This window comes from Culicoides brevitarsis, chromosome 3, assembly GCF_036172545.1.
Source record: "Culicoides brevitarsis isolate CSIRO-B50_1 chromosome 3, AGI_CSIRO_Cbre_v1, whole genome shotgun sequence".
NCBI lineage: Eukaryota > Metazoa > Arthropoda > Insecta > Diptera > Ceratopogonidae > Culicoides > Culicoides brevitarsis.
The window spans coordinates 14,462,199-14,484,459 of NC_087087.1; the positions used below are offsets into that span (position 1 = coordinate 14,462,199).

At 25.3% G+C, this 22,261-nt stretch overlaps 2 protein-coding genes across 2 annotated transcripts in view; one reads left to right on the plus strand and one right to left on the minus strand.

Moving 5' to 3' along the window:
- LOC134835062 (uncharacterized) overlaps nt 1-15,333 on the plus strand; it is a 100,399-nt gene extending 85,066 nt beyond the window's left edge. Inside the window, exon 7 of the mRNA XM_063849913.1 lies at nt 15,270-15,333. Coding sequence (XP_063705983.1) covers nt 15,270-15,292 — 23 coding nt within the window. The 3' untranslated portion in view covers nt 15,293-15,333. The remainder of the gene's footprint in view (nt 1-15,269) is intronic.
- A 3,423-nt stretch (nt 15,334-18,756) lies between these two features.
- Nucleotides 18,757-21,404, minus strand: LOC134833897 (GILT-like protein 3). The gene is made up of 4 exons (XM_063848385.1): nt 20,891-21,404; nt 19,401-19,568; nt 19,162-19,305; nt 18,757-19,095 (listed from the first exon to the last, which is right to left on the minus strand). The coding sequence occupies exons 1-4, from the start codon at nt 21,227-21,229 to the stop codon at nt 18,973-18,975; spliced, it is 774 nt and encodes a 257-aa protein (XP_063704455.1). The 5' UTR covers nt 21,230-21,404; the 3' UTR covers nt 18,757-18,972.
- Between the last annotated feature and the right edge of the window lie 857 nt (nt 21,405-22,261).

The window sequence follows — 22,261 nt, forward strand, 5'->3', positions numbered from 1 at the left end:
TAATTTTAAATTAAAATTAAATTAAAATTATTTTTTTAAAATTTTTCTTAAAATTTTTTTAAAATTTTTATTTTCAAAAATTTTTAAATTAAAATTAAATTAAAATTATTATTAATAAAATAAAGTTAAAATTTTACTAAAATATTGATTTATCACAAAAAACTATTAAAATTTTGTCAATTAAAATTAAAATTAAAATTAAAATTAAAATTAAAATAAATTTGGATTAAAATTAAAATTAAAATTAAAATTAAAATTAAAATTTTTAAATTAAATTAAAATTAAAATTTTTTAAATTTAAATTAAAATTAAAATTAAAATTAAAATTAAAATTAAAATTAAAATTAAAATTAAAATTAAAATTAAAATTAAAATTAAAATTAAAATTAAATTAAAATTATTAAAATTATTAAAATTAAAATTAAATTAAAATTTAATTAAAATTAAAATTAAAATTAAAATTAAAATTAAATTAAAATTAAATTAAAATTAAATTAAAATTAAATTAAAATTAAATTAAAATTAAATTAAAATTAAATTAAAATTAAATTAAAATTAAATTAAAATTAAAATAAAATTAAATTAAAATTAAAATTAAAATTAAATTAAAATTAAATTAAAATTAAATTAAAATTAAATTAAAATTAAATTAAAATTAAATTAAAATTAAATTAAAATTAAATTAAAATTAAATTAAAATTAAATTAAAATTAAATTAAAATTAAATTAAAATTAAATTAAAATTAAAATTAAAATTAAATTAAAATTAAATTAAAATTAAATTAAAATTAAATTAAAATTAAATTAAAATTAAATTAAAATTAAATTAAAATTAAATTAAAATTAAATTAAAATTAAATTAAAATTAAATTAAAATTAAATTAAAATTAAATTAAAATTAAATTAAAATTAAATTAAAATTAAATTAAAATTAAATTAAATTAAAATTAAAATTAAAATTAAATTAAATTAAAATTAAATTAAAATTAAATTAAATTAAAATTAAATAAATTATTTTACTGTATTTACTTCTTTATTTTTAATTTTTAATTAATTTATAATCAAATTTAATTTTTTTTAATTAAATATTTTTTAACATTTTTTTCAGAAATACATATATCTAAAAGCTTCAAAGACAGACAATACTTTATTCTTACGTTTTTTTTTTAAATAAATTTTTAAATATACCTAAAGAGTTTTCCAAAGTTATTGTTAAACGAAATGATTTATGTTCAAAAGAGAGAGAGAAAGAGAAAACGGTGAAACAACAACTTAAAAGCAGAAGAAGACTTATAAACTTCTTACAAAACTGTTTGATGCAGCAAATTTTCATGAATGAACCATGAACGAGATCTTTCGAAAGGTACTTTACTTTAATATTAATATTAAAAAATTTATTGAAAAGCTCGACTTTTCTCTTCTACGCCTACTTATCTTCCTCGATGGAGACGCCTGGCTTTTCATAAAGTTTAAATAACTCAATAAAAATTATATATTTTCACTCAAGTTTTCTTCCGAGTGTCTCAAAAACACGTTCCGCCACAAAGAAAAGAAAGAAAATAAAAAGTAGTTGCAAAAATAACTAGAAGAATGAAAAATTGTTGCCATTGTAATTTTATTACAGCCACACAAGCACATAACAAGAAAAAAAAACGAAAGAAAAATCTGAGGACTTATGGAATTGTAAAAGGAAAGTTTTCCGTTTATTTTTGTGTCGTTAAATTAAATTTTATTTTAAATTCTTCCGTTTTTTTTCTTTTCGTAAGACTTTTTCTGTGTGTCTGAAGTTTTCTTGCACTTTGGCGTGAAATTCTCAAAGTTGCGAGAAAGAAGTTAGATAATCGTTACCTCGTCAGAAACACAATGAAACTCAATTTTTTCTTTTTTTTCTTCACATAAAAAAAAGTCAGAGAAAAAATTTAATTTCTATTTCTAGCACAATGAGGTTCTTTGTGTGCATTAAAGGAACTTCAATTAAAAATCGATTAGCGAAATTGAATTAAATCCGTATGTGTTAAGAGTATCTCCTCAGGTAGGTCGATAAAGGTGAAAAAGGAAAAAAAAAAAAAGAATTTCATCATCATCGTTTATTGTACAAAAATTGCTGGATATTTATTTTTTTCGACGGCATGCAGTGTGTGTGTATTATTTTCACCTTTACTCCATTCGTTGCGATTTTTCTTTCTTTTCCTTGCATTATTTTATAATAAAATGTAGCAAGCGGCGGCAGCGAAGAAGGTGTACAGTTGATGCATTACTCATTCAATTCACAATATTTTTCTTTCGAAAAATAAGAGAGAAAGAGAGGAATCGGTTTTGCAGAACATTTTTATTCGATAACATATTTTTTATTGACGTAGGTTGGAAATGGGATACATTGGGAGAAGGAAGTGAGGCATGATGGTCAGAAAATGATAGATTTTCAAAAAAAACTCAAATTTTAAATTTAATTTAACTTTTGAAGCTTAAGTTAAATTAAAAATTAATTTACAAAAAAATTCTAAAAATTAAATTAATTTTTTTTTTGCAAAAAAATTTTCAAAAAAGGTCAAAAAGGTTAAGCTTAATTAACTTAAGTCAAGAAAGTTAAGCTTAAGTCAAAAACAGACCTGAAAAGACTTAAGTCAAAATTGACTTAAGCTTAAGTAAAAATTACTTCAATTTGACTTAAGGTCAACCTTTAATCTTAATCTTTTTGACCTTTTTTGAAAAATTTTTTTGCAAAAAAAAAATAATTTAATTTTTAAATTTTTTTTGTAAAATAATTTTTGATTTAACTTAAGTAAAAATTTAAATGGATTTAACTTAAGCTTCAAAAGTTAAATTAAATTTAAAATTTGAATTAATTTTTTTTTCATTTATTTCAGAAATTTTTTAACTTAGATTAAGAAAATTTTTCAAAAAAAAATAAACTTCGTAAACTTAAGCTTAAGTCGAAATCCTTTTAAGTCAAAATAAAATTTTAGTAAATTTTTTTTAAGATTAAGTTTTTAAATCTTTTAAATTTAAGTTGAAGTTATAAGTTTTTGCAGCCACGATTAGAATTTTTTTAAACGTTTCAGTTTAGGATCCAAAGTTTAAAAATTTTAGAAGAACAAAAATTTTTTAAATTGACTTAATAATTTGACTTAAATTAAATCTAAACTTTAAGTTAAAAGAAAAATTCGTAAAAATTAAAAATTTTTCCAAAATTATAAATTTTTCTCCCCCGGGCATGAATGCATCTTACCAGTGAACCAAATGCCGCAACACACGGCAATAATGTAGAATTGATTCAGTTTAGTCATTTCATAAGGTTATCAATTTCTTCTTCTTCCTCGCCTATGTGAATTGCAAAGGTGCAAGCATCAACTTTAGGTGTTATGAAGCGAAAAATTGGTCAGTGAACCATCACAAAAATTGCCTTTCTTACGTAATTCACGGGCCCGACACCCAAAAGAAAGAAGAAAAAAATTGAAATGACATCGTGTCTAAGTGATTGTAACGCGCACAGAACCGAAATGTCGTCGACGTAGATTTTCAGTTTTCAGACATACACTCTTCTTGTAGTGCTTTATAATATGCTAATGCAAGCATTAATCATGAGCTGTCTCGTGATTTATGTCTTGCCTAAGCAAAATGCATAACTTTCCATGTATAAATTTCTTACGACTGCACTCTGCGACTTGTGTTAAAATGCACTGAGCTTACATCTGTTGTGTGTTTGGTTAAAGCACATCAGACACAAAACGTGTGTGTGTGAGCAACAAAATTGCAGAGAGACTAATAGAACTAACAACATCACACTTTGTGTAACGCATTCATGCAGCCAAGGCATTGCTTTTTGACTGTTGCCAGCTGTTGGCTGCATTATATTTTTCAAACGAATCTACAGCAGATTATCCTGTGGATTCAAAGGAGAAAAAATTAATCCTTTGAGGTTTAATTTAATACCTTGAGGTCTTAATTTAATACCTTGAGGTCTTAATTTAATACCTTGAGGTCTTAATTTAATACCTTGAGGTCTTAATTTAATACCTTGAGGTCTTAATTTAATACTTTGAGGTTAATTTAATACCTTGAGGTCTTAATTTAATACCTTGAGGTCTTAATTTAATACCTTGAGGTCTTAATTTAATACCTTGAGATGTTAATTTAATACCTTGAGGTCTTAATTTAATACCTTGAGGTCTTAATTTAATACCTTGAGGTCTTAATTTAATACCTTGAGGTCTTAATTTAATACCTTGAGGTCTTAATTTAATACCTTGAGGTCTTAATTTAATACCTTGAGGTGTTAATTTAATACCTTGAGGTCTTAATTTAATACCTTGAGGTCTTAATTTAATCCCATAAGGTTTTAATTTAATACCTTGAGGTCTTAATTTAATACCTTGAGGTCTTAATTTAATACCTTGAGGTCTTAATTTAATACCTTGAGGTCTTAATTTAATACCTTGAGGTCTTAATTTAATACCTTGAGGTCTTAATTTAATACCTTGAGGTCTTAATTTAATACCTTGAGGTCTTAATTTAATACCTTGGGGTTTACTTTAATACCTTGGGGTTTACTTTAATACCTTGGGGTTTAATTTAATACCTTAAAGTCTTAATTTAATACCTTGAGGTCTTATTTAGTACCTTGAGGTCTTAATTTAATCTCTTTTCAATCCATCGAGCTTTCAGCCAGTATCGGTGTGAAATGGTGTCTGAACATTGTTAGACACGGAGAAAACCCTTTTAAAAAGAAATACATAAATAATGAATGACGTGCCATATCTTACTTTTGAATATTTTTGCCTTGAATTTTGATTTTATAAATGGTAATTTTGTTACGTGAGCGACGGCGACGACGACACAGAAAGGGAATATGCAATAAAGCATTTCTGCATAACTAAAGTGCAAGTGCAGTTACGTGTGAAATTTATTGAATCAAATGTGAGGATGAATTAATGCCATGTCGACTGTGACTTTTGACTTCTTTTTTTTCTACTTTTTTACTTTTGCCAAGAAGTGTATTATTAGGCTACTTAGTCTCATCGATCAACGTGAAGGCATCCATCAGGTAGATGTCACAAAACGAAAAAAAAAGTTTGCGATAAAATTTACATTTTTTTGTATTTTTCATGAAATTTAACAGTGTTCAGTCGAAATGCAATTAAAATTTTATTTATTCCATAAATAAAAGTATTTTATTAAAAAATATTTAAAATAATTATCGATCATAATTTTACGTTAATTGACACAATTTTTGTTACGATACTTCTTCTCGTTTACGGCAGCGGTTTGTCGTTGAAATATTCAAACTATTTTTATTTATTACTGGAATGGAAATTTTCACAGTTCGACGAAAAACTTGGTCAGGATTATTTTAAATAAATATTTTTTGTGTCATGTTTTAATTACGTTTTTCTCAGAATTTTATTTTAATTGATTTGAATTAAAAAAAAACTCTGATAAAAAGTTTAAAAATTCTACTAATTTCCTTCGATTTTTTTAGAAAATTTAATTTAAAAAATATATATAAAAAAAATTAAATAATTAAAATATTAAAAAAATTAATTTAAATTTGAAAAATCGATATAAAAATTAAAATTTATTTATTAATATGATAAATTAAATAATTAATTTTTAAAAATATTTATTTTTTTTAATAAATAAATTTTTAATTAAAAATATTTAATTTTTTTAAAAATTATTTTAATAAATTAATTTTTAATTAAAATTATTTTTTTTTAAATAATTAAATTTTTTAATAAATTAATTTAAATCAAAGATTTATATTTATTCAATAAATTAAATAATTAAATAAAAAAAAATTAAATTTTTGAATTAAAAAAATTTTTTTAATAATATTTTTAATTAAAAATTAAAAAAAAAATAAATTAATTGAAAAAATAAAAAAAATAATTAAAAAATAAAATTAAATTAAATTAAAAAAAAATTATTAAATAAAATAAAGAAGCATTTTGATGTTAAAAAATTTGTCGAACAGTGAAAAACTAGCATCATCAAATTATTTCCATCTGAAAAGTTTTAATAGAACTCCACAATTAACAAATAATTAAATTGCAATAGTTGTACAAAATTATTTCATATTTCCTTCTGAGTAATTTTACCACAAACCGTTGTTTAGTTCTCTTCCTCCGCAGTTTAACCCGTTTTGCGGTTCGCTTTAATGAACGCCGATCCATCTTGGTCCCAAAATTACCTCAATTTATCATGAATGTCAAAATTCGGTCAGAATGGGTTGAAATCTGAGTTTATTGAAATTTTTAGTCGTCAATGGAGACATTTGAATGGCGATTGGCAATAAATGAAATCTATTGATTTTGAAGGAATTCACAATAAAATCGCTCGATTGTTTTAATTAAATTGTAACCAATCACGAATTTTGTTTTGCGCAAAGAAACTTTTCCGTTCATTGTGAGTTTTTGCAGCAATTTTTGTCCATGTTTCTTATTTTTTCTTACGTAATTCCGTTGTTATTTTGCATTTATTTACTTCGTACTTTTCTCTTTTTTGTCGTCTCCTGTCTCGTTTATCTAACAGATGTAAACAAAATAAATGCCATTTACAGTAAGTTGTCTGCATTTTTTATCTTTTCTTTTTTTCCTTCAAGGAATGAAAGATTTATTCCGGAATTATTTTGTGCTTTGAAGGACCAACGTGCGAGTCTTAAGGATTATTTTTTTTTGTAAATAACATTTAATTTTTTTTAAAATTCAAACCTTTGGGACATTTAAAGTTAAATTTTTTTATAATCAAAACCTTTAAAATAGTTTAATTAAAAATATAATTCCTGAAAAAAAGGTTTGAATTTTTGGATTTATAAAATTTCAGTGCTCATAATATTTTTACGATTAAAAATTTTAAAAAAATAATAAAACGGTTGTCAATTAAGCTAATAAAAATTATTACCTTTTATAATTAAATTAAATTAAATAAAAATTATTAAAAATAATATCAGGCTTTTTTTAGCAAATTTTTCGAACTCTTGGAAAACTAGCATCATCAAAATTTCCATGGAAAATTTTAATAGATTTTTAAAATTAATTTTGCAATAGTTGTACAAAATCTTTCAATTTCCATTTTAATTTTACCACAAACCGTTTTAAATTCGTTTCCTGAGTGTTAACCCGTGCTAATTTTAATGAAGCATCATCTTTTAAAATTTAATAAATTTTCATGAAAATGTCATAATTCGGTCAGAATGGGTGAAATCATGTACCTTATTGAAATTTAATTTACATCGTTTTTGGAGACATTTGAATGGCGATTAATCATCATGAAAGTCTATTGATTTTAAGGAATTTTTAAATTAAAAACGCTATTTTTTACATAAATTTAAAAAAACAACAAAAAATGTTTTAAAAAATTTTCTAAAAGCCTTCATTGTGAGTTTTTGCAAAAATTTAATTATTTTTATCAGTTGCTATTTCTTTACCTTTTTTCAAAAAGGTTATTTTGTCATTTATTTACTTCGAAAACCTTTTTATTTTTTTCCGTCTCCTGTCTTTTTATCTCGAACAGATGTAGCACTGAAAATAAATGCCATTTAAAGTAAGTTGTCTGCATTTTTTATCTCTTCTTTTTTAGCTTCAAAAAATTTTAAGATTTATTCCGGAATTATTAGAAAAATTTTGAAGGACCAACGTGCATAGGTTTGAATTTTTTTTGTAAATGTAATCAAAATTTGCACTGGGATTTAATTTTTTTTTTAACGAAAATCAAATTTTCCAATAAATTTTTAGTTCTGGGTCGAAGATTTTGACTTTTAATTGAAAAATTTTTTAATCCCAGTGCATATTTTGAATATTATTGCTTCAGTAATGCTCAAAAAATTTTCAAAATGTGTACTGGGATTTGCTATTTTATCGTTAAAAACTTGAGTTTTTATCAAATTTTTAACTTCAAGGTCATTTCAAGGACAAATTTTGATTCTTTGTTAAAAATCTAAGAATCCCAATGCACATTTTGAATAATTTTAAGGTTAAAAGTACAAATTTACACGATTGGACTCCAAAAATACATCACCGTGGATATCTGCAATGAATTCTACTCCTACAAACTCGTATCTCAGCGCAAAATCAAAGCACCTGACATCAAATACTTTTCGGTTTCCTTATCGCCTACGCTATCGGCGCAGATATTTTTAGACGAACGAACATTTTTATGCAAATATTTTGATAAACGTAGACTAGATTTAGCGTCACAGCAGCAGTAGAAAATGGAAGATTTCGATCGGATCGGATGATGCTAAAAAATGAATACAAATCGTTATTCGATACACAATCCAGAGAAACATGAAGATAGCACGAAGGAAATCTCTTTTCGGCAAAGCTACGAGTAAATTTAAGTAAAAGTCTTGCGAAAATAACGAAAATTGTATCAAAAGTTATTTCATTTGCATTTTCCAATACGTGCTCAAAAGTGTGATGGAGACGACTTGCTCGGAAAAAGTTTAAATTGATGAATCCTCAAAATTGAACAATTCAACAATTAAATTGAATTTCATTCATTCATCAATTTATTTTATTTCAGAGTTCACCCTTTCTAACTCAATTTTCGAGTGTGGCTCTCTTTAGAAAGTCAAACAAATGAAGAAATATTCATGCCATCTCGAGTCGTTTTTAGCGTCATTGTCGTGTGTGGTATGTGCTTAAATAAATAAATGATGTTAAAATATTTAAAACAAGTAAGAGTGGCTTAAATTCTTGCAGCCATGGGACCCAATGGGACGAAATGAAAATTTTTAAGATTTCTGGTTGTTTGAAATTTTTTTTCATATAAATTATTTTTAATTAAATTAAATTTTATTATTTTTTAAAAATTAATTAATTTTAATTAATTTTATTTAATTAAATTTTTTTAAATAAAATTTAATTGTTTATTTATTTTTTTAATTTAATTATTTATTTATTTTTTTTTTTTAATTTAAGAAATTATTTTAATTAAATTTACAAAATTAATTTTATTTAAATTAAATTAAATTAAATAAAAATTTCAATTGAAATTTTAGTTTTTTTAATTGATTTTAATTAATTATTTTTTAATTTAATTTATTTTAATTTAATTAATATATTTTTTTTTTAATTTAAAAAATATTTTTTATTTTATTTAATTTTAATTATTTAATTTTTTTTATTTTAATTATTTAAATTAATTTATTTTAATTAAAATTGATTTATTTTAATTTATTTTAAAAAATGATTTATTTTATTTTAAAAAAATAATTTAATTTTAATTAAAATTGATTTATTTTAAAATTTAATTTAATTAAATAATTTTTTTTTAATAAATTTTTAAATTTTATTTAAAAATTAATTTGATTTTTAAAAGTAAAATTTTATTTAAAATAAATTATTTTTAATTTTTTTTAATTAAAAAAAATTAAAAAAAAAATTTTTTTTATTTTTTTTTTTTAAATAAAAATTTGAAAAAAAATCCTTGATGAGCCTTAAATAAATCACATTTTCGTTCCACTTGGTATCTAAACATACCGAAAAATAAAATAAAAGGTATTAAATTTTAAAGTTTGCACCTTTCTGTTATCGCACACGAAGACGAGTCTAGCATGTCGAGAAACGAGAACATGAACGAATGTTGATTGAATTTTCATGTCTTCTGTTTTCATTATCTCGTGTATTTCGTCCTTTTTTGCCACGAACAGTACGTATGGGTAAATGTTATGTTTTTCTTTCTCCTTCTCTCTCTCTCTCGTTTCGATTCGAACCCTTGAGAAATGTTAATTGCCTGGTGCTAGGTCTCCCACACACACGTGCACACACTGAAAATACAATCAATTATATTTTCAAATAAATTTTTAGTTCCTAATGAATATTCAAATGTTTGTCGGTTATGTGTCAGTGTGTGTATGTTGTGAGCTTGGGAGCTGTGAACATCCATAATATTTATTTCATTCTTGTTTTTGGAGCATTTGACTTCAATATAGACGTTATGTTTACTTAGTCTCGTTGTGCTGCTCTACGTACAATTTTCGAAATATTTAATGATTATTATTTTTGTACCGGAGGTCGGATACACCGACAATTCGAACCTTCATCATTCATGATGTTTTGTGGGGTGCACTGTAAAGAGAAAATTTTGCAATATAACTTTTAAAAATAGTAAAGAGAATTTTTTAAAAATTATTTTGGAATAACAATTCACAATTCAGAACTTTTTAGTTTTGAAAACTTTAGAGCTGAAGATTTAGTTTTTGGTTTTTGAGCATCTAATAAATCTATTTTCTTCAATTTAAGTCTAAATGTCATGAAAGCTGAGTTCAAAACTAAAACTAAGAGGTTTCAGCTTTACTTAGTTTTTGTTCGTTATTGGTCAAACTGCAATTTTTAAACTAAATTTGAAGAATTTGAATTGTCTGAATGTTTAAAACCTAAAAACTGAAATTTTTTCCTAAAAACTAAAAGGAGCTAAAAGCTTTCAGCTCTGCAGTTTCTCTTCAGTTTTTGTTTTTTTAAAGCTTAGTTTTAAAAAATATAAAATCTGACGAGAAACATGAGAGCTGAAAGTTTTTAGCTCCTTTTAGTTTTGAGAAAAACTTTCAGTTCTTGGTTTTAAGCCATCCGACAGTTAAAATTTTTTAAATTTAGCTTCAAAATAGTAAAAAAAGAAAAAAAAATTAGAGCTGAAAGTTTTTAGTTTCTAAAAAAAAGCTTTTAGTTTTTGATTTAAAGCATTCAGTACAACAAAATTCTTCGGAATATGCTTCAAAACATTAAAAACTGACAGAAAAACTAAAACTGACAATTTTTCAGCTCTTGTTAGTTTTCAGCTTTTGTTTGTTTTTAGCTCTTGTTAGCTTTTGTAGAGCTATTTTTTCAGATCAAGTCCCAAAGTTATGAAAACTGAAAAAAAAAACATTAAAATTAAGACGGATAGATTCGGAAAGTCAGATTAAATTCAAATTTATAAAAAAATTTCAACTTTGGTAGAATCCGAGAATTTTCTTCTCATTGAGTTTATCACAAACTCACAATTAGACAAAAAAAAAACGAATATCCGAACAACAAGGAAATGTTAACTTTTTCTTCCTTCTTTTTTGTTTCTAATGAAAATATAATTTTTTTCATCTTTTATGATAATTGTGAATGCCATTAGGACAAATTTTGTATTTATTTCATTTCAAAAATAACTTCTGGTTTTTACTTGAGGTAAAAATTTTCATTTTACTTATTCAGTTACTAACCAAAAATTGTTTATGACAAAAAACAAATTTCTGTTTAATTGTTTTGAGCTTTCATTTTTTCATTAGAAATAAATATGTCAAAAAATCTCTCCAAGCCACAACTGGTTTGTCTTCTGTGTCTCTTTTTCCATCCAAGCTAATTTGTGATGTGCCTCAATGTTTATGACAAAAACATACACAAAAGCACGACAAATACAGATGAAACATTTTCTTAACTCCATTCAAGGGAAAATAAACATGTTTATGCACTTTATTCATTTTCTAAGAATTTCACCCAGAAGCCACATACCGCCAGAGAGAAAGAGAGAGAGAGAGACATTGAGAGCGACAAAGACACAAATATACGATAACTGCATTTATTTGCGTTTACAATGTCGGTTGTGTGTGTTTGCCTCTGAGAATTGCAGCATTGCTCGAAGGCATTTGTAGGTAAAATCTCATAGAACTATGAGGAATCTATATCTCGTTAGCCCGAAAATTTGCGAAATGTAGAAATGAGGTACAATTTAGAAAATGCATTGGGTAAAAAAAAATCAAAATGTGCATTGGGACAAAATTTAAGAATCTAAAATTTAAGAATGTAAATTGGGACAAAATTTTAATATGTGAATTGGGTCGAAATTTTAAAATATGCGTTGGGTTAAAATACAAAATGTGCGTTGGGGAAACATTTATGAATGTGCATTGGGGCAAAAATTCTGAATATGCATTGGGGTTAATTTTGAAAATGTGCATTAGGACAAAATATTTTCAAAGACATTTCATCCCAATGCACTTTCTAAAAAAAGTTACCCCATTGCATATTCTGAAATTTTGTCTATTTTGTCGAAATTTTCCCAATGCATATTTTAAAACTTCGCCCCAATTCACATTCTGTATTTTGACCTAATGCATATTTTTAAACTTTGTCTCAATTCACATTCTAAGACTTTGTCCCAATTTTTTACCCAATGCATATTCTAAATTTTTGTATAATATTTTTGTTTAAATTCTAAAATATTATTTCTTGATCATATTGTAAACTACGATACATGAATTTTTTACAATCCCCATATGCCTTTGAAATGCATCGAAAAGACGGAAGAAGAAAGGCATTTGTTACCACAATGTTATTTTATATGTTTTTGAGTCTCTTCTTCATTCAAAGTGACTTATGCAATTGTTTTGTTTGTCATTATTTGTTTCGATTGCCAAAACGAAATGTGTTGAGTTACAAACATTTTCTCAAATTTCTTCCAACTAAAAACTCGTAAATCACCAAATGTCACCCTTTCTGATTACATCCAATAAAAAAGTCTTATCTCGGCATTTTCGAAGCTGAGCCCACTTTAAATAACTTTAAGACACATTTTTCTCTAAAATTGCCATTTAAATGTTTAATGACAGCCATTTCTTCGGTAATTTATGGGATGTCTGTCTAGCCTCTTTTTCGTTTTTCGGATACCAATGAAAAAAACGAAATTCCAAATAAACAAGCGATTTAACTGAAAAATTAATGATAACATGCGTTTTCGTCTCAAATTGTAAGTAATTCATGAAAATGCGCTGCTGTTGTAAAGAAGAAGAAGACAAAGTTAAATTATAATGTGTGGCTGCTGTTTGTCTACATCTACATAACTTAAGCGGACCTAACGAAAATCTATGGCGGCAAATGCAAGGAGCAACCGAAAACAAGCCACACACACACGAAACAATAGATAAATATAAAGTTGAGTATATAAATTTAGCTTTCTTGCATTATTATCGTTAGTTTCGTTGTGTGTCGTTTGAGGGAGCGTGTTTGCTTATATTAAAATAAATAGTGGCATGAAGTTGTTTATTTATTGCCAAAAAGCCTTCGAGATAAATGTTTGCGCGTCGAGTGGTGTTCATTTTTGTTTTTGTTTTGGAGAGAAAACCATCTGATTTTGGAATAAATTTTCAAACTATTTTTTTTATTTATGTAAATATTTTTCAAAAATTGGATAAATATTTTGAAAATATCATTAAAATCTCAGAAAATTTCTTAAAAATTCTCGAAAGTAATGATTTTTGTAATTAGCGTCTCTTCTCATTTTTTTACTCCTCATTTTCAATTTTACAAAAGCGCGCCAATTTTGACATTTGAATTTTAAAAACAATTAATACTCTGGTAAAATTACAAAATTTTAGGATTAAACTATAAAATATCAATAATAATTCAAAATCAGGTTAATTTTTTAAAGCAAATTCTAAAAATTTGACATTTCGTTACTCAAACGTCAAAAATGGCGCGCTTTTGTAAAATTTGATGTTGAGGAGTATGAAAATGAAAAATGACGCTTATTGCAAAGATCATTAGTTCAAATAATTTTCTTAAAGAAATTTGAGTCATTTTAAAGATATTTTTATCCAGATGACAAGCTTTTGAAAAATATCTTCAATAAAAATCTAAAAAATTAAAAATTTATTAAAGATCTTTGAGATAACCGTTATTTCTCATTTCAGTAGTCCTCATTATGAATTTTTACAAAAAATATTGTTTTTGAAAGTTTTTTAATTAGTTTAAATGATATTTTCTAAATTTAGTGATTAAAAAATTTTAATTTTAAATAAAAATTCATTAAAAATTTCAATTAGAGAAAAATTAAAATAATTAAGTGAATTTAATTAGAAACAAAATAAAGATAATTAAAAATGATTAAATATATAAATTATTATTAAAAAAAAAATTATTTTTAATTAAAATAAAATAAAAATATTTTTTATAAAAATTATTTTTCTTGAAAAAATCGGAAAAAATTGTGAATTAAATGAATTTTTAATTTTAAATGAATAAAAATCCTCTTTAAATATTCCCTTCAATGTCAGCTTTAAAAACTCCAATTTTTATTTTCGCATTTCCAAAAAAGTAGATTACACGTACGATCAATAAATAAAAAGGAAAAAAACAAACGCATCCATTCCAAACGAAAAAGAGAGACAAATAAATTGCTCCGTTACTCGTCTGTCTTTATCAAATTGTCTTTAGTAACTGCTTCACGGTAAGCAGAATACATGTTTCGATCGATTTCAATCGTATCACAATTGGAACAAGAAAATTTATTATTAAACGTGAAAATTACATTCGACTCAAGGGCATCCCCAGCTTTTCTTTCAGCTAAAGTAACGCTGACACTAAATTCGGTCAAACTTTAATTACATTCCATCCGTTCATCGTTTTTCGCATCACATCGACATCTGTTCCAATTTTAAGCCTATTAGCAACTTATTTACAAGTTTAAGAGACAAGACAAGAGCAACTTTGTCAATCTTTCATTAAATTATTTCATTATTAACTCAAACTCGAAACTTTTCATCGAATTTCAAAGCAACGAAATGAGATAAATTTTGCTTCGGAAAATATTTTAATTTGCCAGGTAAGCAAAATTTCGGCCTAACGTTTCTCTCCTTTGAAGGTATAGCCAAAGTAAGGAGATACACGCTAATAAATGCCAAAAACTTTAAGAAGCACGTAGAATATTATGATTATATAAAACGTTCTCCTTTGTCTTGTTTGGAGTTCGTTTTGCCATTTGCCTCCTTCTCTCCTGGCTGTCGAACGATAATTGTTAGGATTAAACTTAATAATTGCTTGGCTAATTGATTTTATACTACAATAAAGTGGTTCAAGCCACAGGCCATGAGGGAATCGAACTAATGTACAAGTTTGGAGAATAGTGAAGGTTAATTGTGTGCATGTGGTCTGTCGCTCGTCTTGTGTGTGTGGATTATTATTGTTATGATGATTATCTTCTTTGTTGTTGTCGAAAATGTTGATACGTTGATGGTATTGTGCGGTTTTGTTCGACTCGACCAAAATCTTTGGTTGACATTTTGGTGTCTGACCTGCTGACTGGTTTTTTTGTTTGTTACTTGTCATTGTTGTAATGTGTTTAAACAAATGTCTCAAGCACCTCTTGCGACGACAATGATAATAATAATAATAAATGAATACATAATTGCTCTCATATATCAAAACAGGGAAAAATTTAAAACATTCATAAATAAAATGTTTGTTTTCACCCTGTCACAAGTAGTTGTTTTATTGTTATTATTCTCCCTTTTTTTACACAAATAGGTACCAAAGCATATATGGAATGAGAGTAAAAACAATAATATGTCACTTCACTTGAAAATTATTATTATGCGTATTTGGGAGGGAGAAGTTTGCACTGTAGCACCAAAAACAATTAGGTAAGTTTTTTATGCTATTGAATTTTGGATCTGAATAAAAAAGTTTATTTAACAATTTTTTTAATATTGTAGGTCTCAAATTATAAATTGATTGAAAAAATGACTAAATTTTGGAAACAAGACTTAATTATGAAATGAAGAAAATTAAACTAATTATGACACAAAATTTAAAGTACGGAGGAGGACAAGCTTAGATCATTATTAAAAAGTAAGTTTTACACTAAACCAAAGTGCCATCAACAAAAAGCTTAACAAGACAATTGGGAAAAAAAGTAATGTATTAAAACTTGTTAAGAATCAACCGGATGATCAGTACAACACATTAAATGCAGCCAAAAACCGTGTACAAGTCATAGCCAAATATTGTCATACTACTTCACAACTAAAATAGGCAACTTCTCTATATATTTCATGGAAATCATCACTACTATGCATAATATTGAAATTATTTAAACTGAACTTATTTTGTTCAAAAAGAAAAATAATGAAAACGGATATGTCTTCAGGAATGATGCACCAGGTACATCGCAAGTTCAGTTTTTGCCTCCACAAAATATTTAAAAAAAAATAAAAAAAACAACCACCGTTTAAAAAAAAATTTTATCACGAATCAATTGCGACAACTAAATTAAAAAGAGAAATACAAAGACAGCAGTTTGAAATCGAGGAACTAAAATTTAAATAGGACGAGCTCCTACATCCATTAAATCTTTAGAGTTTCCGACTTACCGGGAATTGTGTTCTTATTTTTTTAAACAAATATATTTTATGTTATATTGCATATATTTAGAACTTTGGTTTATGCACCCTCAAACCTAAGCTATACTATAGAGAACATATTTTTAGAACAAATTTGTCAACACTAAGACTTTATAGCTTTTTTTTGAGGTACAAGAATGATTCATCATGAACCAAAAGAAAGTTTTGACATTACTAACGGAGACATAATTCGACTTTGAAGAGAAAATTTAACTAAAAAAACTAATTATAAAAAAACAATCAAAGTTTATTTCCCAAAAAAAATGTTCAAATTGAATAAGATGTTGTTTTTAAAATAACATTTAATTCGACTGCATTTATAGTTCAACTTCAAAATCAATCAAATAAATGTTTTATTAAAATATTTAAGAGAAATTTGAAGTCAATTTCGAAGTTCAACTTCAAAAATTGATCAATTTTTACTGTTTTATAGTTCCCGAAGGATTTATTTTGAAAAATAGAACTTTTCCAACCCTTTTCAATTATTTTTTAGTATAATATTATAAAGAAAAATATCACAAAGTGCAAACTTCACCCCCAATTATTTTTAATAATTCCTATGATTTTCAATTCATTTTGCATATGGCACAGTAAATGAGCTCAAACATGGATATGGATAATGTTATAATGGAAAATAATGCACAAAGTAATAAATAGTCAGAATTTATTTATTTATTTATATTTTTATAAATACTTCAAAATTACTCTTTAGCATAAAAAATGAATAATTTTTGACCGTTTCTCATCAGAAAACATTTTAAATTTGCACTAAATTGATTCACTCAGCAACATCCATAAATTAGAAAGCGCATGAAAGAGCGAGGTGCAATTGCAATAAAGACAAATGTTTGGCAATATCCTTCGTTCCTCCCGAAATACCCCAAAGTGTTGTATCTGTACTTTGCGTTCACATGTGAGTGTGTGTGAAAAATCGTTTAAATTAAATAAATTAAGAGGATAAAAGGAGCGACTACTAAAATTTGTACCGTTTCGAGGTGTACATAAATTTTTGTGTTAGATACATTATTTTATAATACATAGACCGTAACATAATTTTGACGCTCGCTTCTTCTTGCTAAAATTTTTGGCTTTTGTTCGTTGTTGTTGTTACTCGTTAAGCATTAAAATTCACACATTTATTTATGTCTGTGTTACAATAAATGTGAAAGTGCAGGTCATGAAAACGGTTAAAGGAAAAAAATATTTAGTACGTTTGTGGAATGTTTTAATATCTTTTCCGGAAAAGGCCTTAGATAGTGGATTTATAGCGTGAGACAGGAACGAAACCCATTCGTCTTACGATTTTTCACTCAATTCCGGGCAAGACGATCCTCTCTAGTGTCATGTAATACGATGTTAAAATAAATTGTTTGTTCCGTAAAATAACAATGTATCCTTTTTTCTTTCTTTCTTTTTTTTCTCTCTGATAAAAATTTATTTCTTCATAATGTGGAAAAGGAGGAAACCTACCTGCTGCATGCAAGCGGGCTGTACAATAACTGCCAAGGATTAGGTGAACAAAATTAAATTATTCACGTTGATGAATAAATTCGTTCATTGTGTGTGTGTTTGTTTCGGTGTAACAAACTGCTTTCTTATGCATTTCTATTGAAATTGTAAGAATTTTGTACGAGGAAAAAAAAAATAAAATGAAAAAAAAGTAAAAGGTTAAAATATTACAAGAAAGTAACTAGGATTTAGGATGTTGGATCTTCATCAAGGAGGATGTCAACTGTCTTATTTATTCAGTAATTTTTTGGCAGTTGACCTCTTTTTTTCCATGGGACGATATTTTGCCAAGGAAATTATAAGAATTGTTTCATTTCATGAAAATTTCGAGAAACTCTACAATTGAAGATGATCTTATGATTAGAAAAGGAGTTTATTTAACTAAAACTTGTACCGTAACTGAAAAATTTGTACCGTAAGGTTTGAAATTTGTACAGCAACTGATAAATTTGTACCGTAAGTTTTCAATTTAGTCTCATTTGTTATAAAATTTGTACCGTAACTGATAAATTTGTACCATAAGTTATTGATTTTGTCTCATTTGTGAAAAATTTGTACCGTAACTGATAAATTTGTACCGTAAGTTGTTAATTTAGTCTCATTTGTGATAAAATTTGTACCGTACCGTAACTGATAAATTTGTACCGTAAGTTGTTAATTTAGTCTCATTTGTGATAAAATTTGTACCGTAACTGATAAATTTGTACCGTAAGTTGTTAATTTTGTCTCATTTGTGATAAAATTTGTACCGTAACTGATAAATTTGTACCGTAAGTTGTTAATTTAGTCTCATTTGTGATAAAAATTTGTACTGTAACTGATAAATTTGTACCGTAAGTTGTTAATTTAGTCTCATTTGTGAAAAAATTTGTACCGTAACTGATAAATTTGTACCGTAAGTTGTTAATTTAGTCTCATTTGTGATAAAATTTGTACCGTAACTGATAAATTTGTACCGTAAGTTGTTAATTTAGTCTCATTTGAGATAAAATTTGTACCGTAACTGAAAAATTTGTACCGTAAGTTGTTAATTTAGTCTCATTTGTGATAAAATTTGTACCGTAACTGATAAATTTGTACCGTTAAAATTCCTCCTTTGAAATTCAAAACCCCCAAGAACGATTTAATTCCATTCCTTTTCAACCTACAGAGCAAAATTGAACCAAAAATGGATCTCCATGAAAATTTGATCGCATGACATGTCATCAAAGGACCGCTCATGCATAAGTAAGAAACAATTCCTTTTCCTCAAACAATTTATTTTTCATCCTTTTTTTCTCCTTCAACCTCCTCACGTGGAGATGCCTTGTCCTCTGTTTTTATTGACGAAGACGATCCATTGTCTCAATATCCGGATTGTAGTGAAATTTGTTCATAAAAGCTCGCTTAAATTCTCCATCAAAGTCCCACAGCAACGGCGAACTACCGGAACTGTGAAAAACCTAAAGAAACGATAACTCACGTCAAAAATAATTTCTTTATTATTACGAGAAAATTACGGTACTTACGCCATCAATTTCAATCGAAGGTACAAATGTCAATTGCATTTTGTGTGTTTCCTCGCCATATTTCTTGAGTAAATTGGTGCCATTTTCGCTGCCACCGTAACACATTTCGATGCGACTTTTATCAATATTTGAGTAGATTGAGCACTGCCGATTATTACAATAAAAAAATAATTGAATCAATTTTGTCATCATCATCAAAAAAATTTAATAAAAAAAAATTTAAATTTTTTTCTGCTTACCTGTTCAAGCGTCATCCTCGGGCTTGTCATTAAACACGCAATTATGGGAAAAGCAATATCAAATTGCACTTCATCCAATATGCAGGCATGCAACATATTGAGTTGGCACTCACGTGGCCCATGCTGACAACTAAATTGCAATTTATTTGTGGTTTGATCATTGTAGAACTGAAATTTTATAGCCATTAGATATTATATTCGGTTTTTTTTTGTTCGTGTGGCAGAGGACGAAAAATGAAAAAGACAAGGAAGCTTGTCTGTGAAATTGATACTTTTTTCCGTATTATTTTATTTGTTTGCAACGGAAAATAATATTGAGGAAGGAGAACATTTTAAACTGACACATTGAATATTATGGGAGATATCCGTTTGATAGGCGTTTGTGTGTGTGGCTGTTTGTGTCAAATGCAATCATTCTTTTATTTCTTCATTTTTTGTTTTTTTTTTTCATTTTGAAGTTTAAGCAACATTTGGAGAAATGAATTTTTCAAGAATTTTTGTGAAGAAGTTGAAAAAAAGCGCATTTTGCGTACTAAAAAATTAAATTAAATTTAAAAAATTATTTAAGTCCCAATTTTTAACATTTTTAGTCGAATTGATTATTTTTTTAAATTTTTCTTAAAAAAAATTTTTTATTAAAAATTTAATTAAAACATTGATCAATAAATTTTGGTCAAAATTGTAAAATTATTTTTATTTTAAAATTTTGATTTTTTTTTTAAATTTTTAGAATTTTAGAAACTTTTTAAAATTAAATTTAGAAAACTAAAAACATTAAATAAAAAATTAATAAAAAGTAAAATTAAAAAAAAATTAGTAAAAAAATTTAAAATTCTTTAAAAAAAATCGTAAGCAAAAAAAAATATTTTTTGTGAAAATTTTTGTAAGTTTAAATTAATTAATAAATTAAATTAATTAAATAAAAAATTAAATTAATTAAATTTTTGTTAATTTTTCGATTTTAATTTGTTATTTTTAAATTTAATTTTTTATTTCAAAAAACTTTAATTTTTTTGTGTCAAATCTGGTCAAATCAAGTCAAAAAGTATTTTAAAAATTTTAACAAAAAAATTTGACCCTGAATTTAATAAGCTATAATTTTGAAAAAAAAATAATTTTTCATTAATTTTTGCTTTTAATTGCAAAATTTTTATTTTTTTTTAATTTAAAAAAATTAATTAAATTTTAGATTTTTTCCAAATTTAATATTTAATGAAAATTAATTTATTTCTGAATATTTTTAGATATTTTTCTTTTTTTTATCAATATTTTTATTTTTAAATTTAATTAAATTAATTTTTTTAAAATAAATATTAAAAAAAAAATATTTTTTCAATTTAAAAAAAAAATTAATTTAAATTTTTTTTTTAATTTAAAGAAAAATCAGAAAAAAATCTTCAAATCTGCTTTTTTATTTATTTTAAAAAAATGAGTTAAATTTCCTATTTTTCATTTCTTCGTTCAACAAAAAATCCTAAAAAAATACTTACGAAAGCTTTTCCAAACGGCACCAACTGCAAATTCATTCGTTCCTTGCGTTTCAGCCACATCGGGTACAATTGCGAGCGGAAAAAGGCCCAACTATCGCTGCAAAGTGCCTCATAAAAGACACGTACCTCCAATCTATCAATCGTTGTTAGAGCTTTGTCAGTCGTCGTCGTCGTTGTTGTTGTCGTCTCCACTGTATTATTAGTTATTGCTGGCACATCACTCAAACTGTTGTACGATTGACATCCGTTGGGGTCGCACAACCGGTAGACGACATCGACAGCGTCAACACAAAAAATCACAAGTACTAATTGGGAAAACACCGTTAATATTTTATGCATTTTATCGATTTTTCTGTAATTTTTTTTTGTCGTTTGGAATTTATTTGTTACGAGTTGTTTAATTGCGGGTCGTGCGCGCGGTGTTTGAGTGATTAAGGGGACAAAAGTAAATAAAAGTATCAGTCTTTCACGTGAAAGTCCCGTCGCACAACTGAACGCAATTCTGACGAGTTTTTGTTTGCGGAAGAGAGAGACTTTGTCGTTGTCTCGTTACTTTTTGCGTCGTCTTATCTTCTTTACGACTCCAGTTAATGGCCTTTGGTCATACAATTCAATATTGCCTTCGACGAAACGACACGAGAGACACACTTTTTTATGATAATCTTAAATCGTAAAATAAAACAAACGTAGAAATTTATTGCGTTACAATCTGGTAATTTTGATCATTTGTCATTCGGGATTTGTGATGAGCGCATTTTATTAAATTCGAGAATAAAAAAATTAAAGTTGAATATTTTAAAGAGAAAATTAATTTATTTGAATAATTTACATTTCTTAAAAAAATTAATTGAAAAATCAATTCTAATATAAAATTTAAATAAAAAGATCTAAAAATGTGAAAATTAGGCTCTTTTTTGCCAATTTGGCTTAAAAATTTGAAAAATTAATTATTTTTATTTGAAAGTTTTTGAAAAATTAACTAAATAAAATTATTAAATAAAAATTTAAAAATTAATCAAAATTTAAATTTTTTTTTAAAGTCTTCTTGGGCTGTTTTCGATATTCATTGACTGAATTTGTTAAAGAAACATTTATTTTTATGTAAATTAAATTATTTTCCGATTAATTTTAATTTTTAAAATTTTATTTAAAATAAATCTTAAAATTGTACCTTCAAGATATTGGTTTAAAAATTAAAAAAATATTCAATTAAAATTAAAAATTTATTAAATTCAAAAATAAAAAAATTAAATTTTTATAAAAATTTAAAATTAAATTTATTTAAATAATAAATTAAAAATAATGAAATAATAATTAAAATTTATAAAAAAAAATATTTTCTTCAGTTTTGAAATTAATTAAAATATTTTT